General features: G+C 45.8%; 1 protein-coding gene across 3 annotated transcripts in view; it reads left to right on the forward strand.

Moving 5' to 3' along the window:
* Positions 1 to 3378, forward strand: part of Usp20-33 (Ubiquitin specific protease 20/33) — a 90178-nt gene extending 86800 nt beyond the window's left edge. For all 3 annotated transcript variants that reach the window (XM_075698288.1, XM_075698281.1, XM_075698274.1), the window contains one exon: positions 3244 to 3378. In XM_075698288.1, the coding sequence (XP_075554403.1) occupies positions 3244 to 3293 (50 nt within the window). In that variant the 3' untranslated portion in view covers positions 3294 to 3378. The remainder of the gene's footprint in view (positions 1 to 3243) is intronic.
* The last annotated feature ends 2622 nt before the right edge of the window (positions 3379 to 6000 follow it).

Genomic DNA, 6000 nt, shown 5'->3' on the forward strand with positions numbered 1-6000 from the left:
CTGTAGCAATGGGCTACATAGAGAGCCTGAGGCAACTTGTCTATGCCAAGGGCCTCGGCGAAGAGCATGCTTCTTCTGCTTTAAATAAACTGGAGACTGCCCTCATCGGATCTGCACTGCAGAAACAGATGAGCATCACAAACTTCTTTGCAAATAAATAATTTTGTGTTTTGACTAGCCACTTTTTTTTTTTCTCTTTTTATGCTGTCATCCGCTTACTACGAACTTCGGGGTATAACGAACAGGCGTAACGCTCAGGTTCATTATAAGTGGACTCAACTGTACTTCCGATTTTGGCACCTCTGAGGCGCCAAACTCGGAGGCTATCTCTCAACATATGGTGGAGTTCACAGTGTCTCCAAAAGTGTCTCATCCCTTTGCTGTGCTCTGGTGTACTAGATAGCTATGCGTAACTGTGTTTTCTCGCACCGAGTGCCATCTTTTGCACTTATCTCTCTGTCAATAACACAATTTCCAAGGGTCGAATGAAACATGTTATTTTTGCTCATGCGAGTAAGTCGAGGGCGTGCACATCGGCGGAGTGAAATAGCCACATTTAAATTGTGAATTTTGCACAGTAGGTCAATATGAAGTGAAGTCTGTCAAGGCGTCTAGCCTGCATCTGCCAGGAGTGCGTGCACGCTGGCAAGCGTACATCTGATATCACCTTAAGTTTCACATGGTTTGAGGCTAGTTGAGTGTTCAAAACTAATAGAAATTAGCAAGGCCAGACAGCTACCACACTGATAAGCCAAAGTGTTGCCAAAGTTTAATTCCCAAGCAGGCAGGCACTGCCGAGCTAGCAGAAGAAGTTGGCGACACTGCGGTGGTTGTACTCTTGAAGTACATAATTCTTTCAAAATTTGAAACACAAGATTTTCGCTTACTTCAGCCTGTTTATTAAACTGCGTCAGCAAATATTCACAGTAACAGCGGGAAGAAGCACACTGACCCAAACACCCTTCTTGGTTGATGTCAACTATTGGCCAGTAGCAGCTGTATATGGAAATCTGTTGTGTGACGAAATATGGCAGTCCGAAAAGAGTGAGAACGGTTCTGTTGAAAAGAGTGTGTTTGAGAAAAAGGTGACTACGCTCCACTTGCGAGCTTCAAGCCCTATGCACAACTGCAAGATTTGGCTGAGATGTTCATAGCAGGGTATGTTATTGCGGCTGTAGTTTTACACCAAGCCTGAGGGTTCATTCAGGACCCTTTTAAGAGTCAGCTTTTTATGTTCTTTCTCAACTTTGATCCGTGTTTAAAGTACAAGTTCAGCTTAACATCAGTTAATTATTAGGGAGTTTTAGAAATGGAGGACCGAAAGTTACGGGACACTATCGGCCAGGCATACAAAGTAATGCAGAGAGAGTACAAAAGAACAACAAAGCCATATTAAGGTGTTCGAGTGTTTGGGTATGCAGTGCCGCTTGGGGGCACTTTTTCTGAAACTCCCTATTCATGCACACAAATCTGAGTTCACGGGGCAACTAAATTTTAGGAGGAGCATATCTTAGTGAGATTCAAAGTAGTATGGTTCTGCAGTAGACCACTTTTCAAGTTTGCGGCATCTCATGGTGAACACTTGCTTTGGTACGACTGGACACACATTCTCTGCAGTGAGAATGTGCATCAAGACTATTTTCTATGCAGTACCTTTCTTCACCAGCTGGACTACTGTCATGTGTCGACTGCAGTGCACTTTTTGTGTTACTGTCGACTGCAGTGCACTTTTTTCTCACAGGCTCGTGATCTCTTCTTGAACTAAACCTGTGCAAGAAAAATTTGTTTATAATTGGAGCAGCTACTAGCAGATGGAGTGCACTATTATGGGTCATTTGTCGGTGTTCTCTCACATTAAGCATTAAGGGCATCAAAACACTGGTGGTTAGTCTTGCTTAGTTGTTTAGGAGGGACATGTTTTAAGCATAAAAGAAAGTGTTTTGATCATACTTTGCACTTTGCAAAACTACAGATTGAAGGAAAGGGAAAAGGAAGAAAGTGTCTCGGAAAAGGAAGGCGTACTGTGAGGAGCAGAAGCTGCAACTGATGAGAGAGCCCTGATTTTATGGCAAAAGCAAGAGACTTCAGGGCCACATGATGGCCCTCTAGGCTGGCCACATCCGCTCCTCATAACTTGGTACCTCTTCCTGGTAGAGGTGCTTCACCCATGTTTCATGTGCTGGCAGTCAGACATCACATTTCAGGTGGTGGGTCGAACAGGTTTCTTGCAGTCTGAGGAGATGTGGGCATGGCTTCTTTGTATATTGTCTGCATCATCACATTTTCGTGGTGTTCTGTAATCATCAAGCTAAGAAATTGTCTTGGTTATGCATTTTTACTCTAGTCTGAAACAAGAAGAATGTGTTCACATTTAGGTGCATTAGAGTCCTGACATACAGGGTGTCCCAGCTAACTTTAGCCAGAGTTTAAAAATATGCAAATGCCATGTAGTTGGACAGAACGAAGGTAATGTTGTTTGCCATCGCTTCGAGATGCTCAAACTATTTTTTTTTTCATTCTGCCTAAGTAGATAAAAAGTGTCAATGAGAAAATTGTAGAGCGTCATGAAAAACTCCCTGATACTGCTTTGTGCTGCTCAATATGTCCTACTTAAGTGTTTTTCCTAGTGTGAAAGAAGCCTGCGAATACACACAAAGTGCCTCGAGCGGCCAGTCACGCAGCAATTTTGCTTGCATATTGTGCAGCACGCATTTATGCAGCAAGTATTGAGCAACAGAAAGCTGTATCGGGAGTTTTTCATGTCGCTCTACAATTTTCTCATTTGACAATTTTCGTCAACTATAATTTGTTAAATTGATTAATTAAGAAGAATTATCTGATTAGGCGGAATTAAAATATAGTTTGAGTATCTCCAAGTGACGGCAAACAAAATTACTTTTTTTTCTCTCCAGCTACGTGGCATTTGCATATTTTTAACTCTGGCTAAAGTTTGCTGGGACACCCTGTATAACAAAGCATGACTTAATAAATTATGGGATTTTGTGAAAGCAGTGCAGCATTCAAAGCTGCATGGCTTAAACATGTATACTGCTTACAGGTAAATGGTTGATATAGCGAAGGAACCAACACTGGGGGTGAGGGGGCCACCATTTATTAAATGAATTTTTTTAATTATTGTGTACTGCTGTGTGGCTTCCTGTACAGTGTAGGTGCCAATAAAAATTTTCATTCTATTCCCAGTTGTGTAGATAAAATTAGCATAACTGTGATCTTCTCTCCTAGGTGCCGCCAAGCAGACAAGCAATGAGGAAACTCCCGAAGAGTCCTTGTAGGCAGCAACCCTTGGCAGAGCATTTTTCTTGTACATAGATGTCCACAATAAATCTACACTGCAGATTCCTCAGCACACAGCAATAAGCGTGTCTGGATTTTCTTTCCCTCCCCTCCGTCTTCCTCCTATTCCTTTTAATGCTTGGTGTGATATTATTGGAATTGAATAACCACCTGTTCATGGCAAACTGATGTTCTTAGTTGAAGTTGGAAGTGAAGAGCTTGAGAAATCCTGTGTAAGACATTGTTGGTGCTGATGGAGACCAAACTGCTTTCTTATTAACTCAAGTGATTGAAGGGGTAAATAAGATTGAGGCTTGTAAAAAACATCTGTCTCTTCTCTGCTCTTAACTGGAGCATGCCGGGGCTGCCCCATATGTAGTCTTTTGAGCGTTCAAGTAGCTTAACATTGTCATGCTTCCACAGGGTGTCTACCAACCAAGAAAGCCAGAAATTCTCAATAATCTTGAATAGTCTGGAAATACTCTGGGAAAACTCGGGGAAATTTGTGCTTCTATCAGGAAAAATTAGCTGTAACTTTATTCAAAAACGAAAGTCGCGATCGTGCTAGCTCGAGTGACAGAGAAATCATAACGTCTTTGACGCCGTGTCGTCGGCTGGAAGACTTGCCAGTGTACAGTCAACGACCAATTTTCCGGAGGCCTGATTTTTGGGACATGCCCGATAATTCAGACGGCTTCGTGGCAGCACCACGTGCCCCACCCATAGAGTCAATGCGTAAGAACATGAAATTTCGGACGCAAGAACCCTTCGCCGTCCGATTTTCCCGGCTTTTTGCCGTGACCGCAGGTCTGAAACGGCATTAGTCAAAGCCACCACCGCCACCATTTTGATTATCTCGCCGCCTCGAACCGGCGCCCTCTCATGCAGATCCGCTGGCAGCCGTAGCCACCACCCCACCAACGCTACTACTACTACTACTACTACTACTACGGCCTAGCTACTTCGACGTTCGCTACTGTTAGCAATTCGCCGCTGTTAGGCGCCCACTCAGCCTTTGTAATCCTCGCCAATGGCTTTGAAGCTTGGAAAGCACGACGCGTTGAATTATGCCGGGTTTCGAAATTAACATTCGCCACTATACAGCAATGTTACGCGGTGACGCATGCGCGAAGTATTGCTGTGAAGCTTAACGAGTGTGGGAAGGGGGCAATTGCCACGGGACCCAGTGTGTATTCCTTAACTATACACGCGTGCACCCGCCATCTTCTGTCCGAGCAGGAGCACTGGTTTGCCTAATATGTGTACTGGCAGGCCTTCAGAGCTTTTTGGGATGTGCCTTGTTATGGTTGGGGGCTCAATCCCATCGCTCGTGATCCGTTGTCAAGATTGGAGTCGGGCATAAATTAGAAGGTAGCTGCCCCATGCCGTCGTCCAACTTATCCACGCTGAGGACGTTGATGAAGGGAAGGACTGCCTTTCATCGAGAACGAGGAATATGGGTTTATTTACAGTATCTACATAAGTCTAGCATGACTGCTTAGAAAAGTACATCAGCCTAACATGACTGCTTGAGAGAGTGTGTCCTGAGCAGCCGCACAACAGCGGTTTAAAAACACTCGGTCCTCCCCCGATACCCAGGTGACGGAAACGGCCGTCCGAGCACCGTAGGGGAGACGAGGCACCGTAAGGGCATTTATTCCCCGAGCTGCAGCGCGCCCGCCGGCTGCCCATTGTCTGGCGTCTTCGTCGGCGCGTGGGAAGGGGTCTCAGTAGACGTTCCCACGGGCTCAGTAACAATAGTTGGTCCGCCGAGCCCGTTCAGTCGCAATGGCGACTTTGTCAAACTCGGCTCCAGCGATGGAGAGTCGAGGACGCACGTATTGTTCACACACAGTCGACTTAGTCATGCTGTGGCTAGAGGTTTGCGGCGGCGCTCCAGGAAAGTTGCCGCCACTGTCGCAACTGGCCGGCAAAACTTGAACTGCAGCTGGCCGTTAACAGCGCCTCCATGGCCCGGAAAATCTCGACTGTCCAGCGCTGTCAACCGCTGGGCAGGAAGAGAACGGCTGGTGGCCAGGGGGTGATGCCTTGGCTCGCAGCGACCACTTGTGTAATGATGTCACCGCCCCAAAACATCCAACAAGAACAGGCAACTGCAAAACTAACCCCACAACACGGCTCTGCGCCGAGATGACGTACCTTGGTTCTCACTTTACACCCGCTAGGCTTCAAAGAAAACAAGTGCAGAAACAAAAAATGCTGCATTTCGCTATGCCAATTTTTGAAGCAATTTCGTGCTGACAAATTGAGCAATCGTGGAGGGAATCCTGCTAAATGAGAGGGGTTCTTGGCTTAACAAAATTAACATTAGTAACCCTAAAATTTTGGCGGGACCCTCAAACGCAGAATTCAAATTAGCTAGCCTGCTCAAACCATCCGCATTGCTATGCAACTTTCCCTTTTTATATCTAAGGGAGAAGTTGTACTCTTGGAGAGTGAGGCTCCATCGGAGCAAGCGGTGTTGCGTACTCCAGGGTAGCGTACCGTACTGCTGCCGAGAAGTAGCGGCGCCTGCCTAACGAAGCTCGACCGACATTACTTATTGGGTAGCGTGGCGTTGTTGGCGGGCTGCAGGCATCCGGTAGATCATGGCGACCAAGCAGGGGCGAGACGATTTGCTAGTGCGAAACTTGCACTGTTTATTCAAAGGTAGTTGAAAGAAAACAAGAAAAGCATGAAGTAAGA

The sequence above is a fragment of the Dermacentor variabilis genome, chromosome 1, assembly GCF_050947875.1.
Source record: "Dermacentor variabilis isolate Ectoservices chromosome 1, ASM5094787v1, whole genome shotgun sequence".
NCBI classification, from domain to species: Eukaryota; Metazoa; Arthropoda; class Arachnida; order Ixodida; family Ixodidae; genus Dermacentor; species Dermacentor variabilis.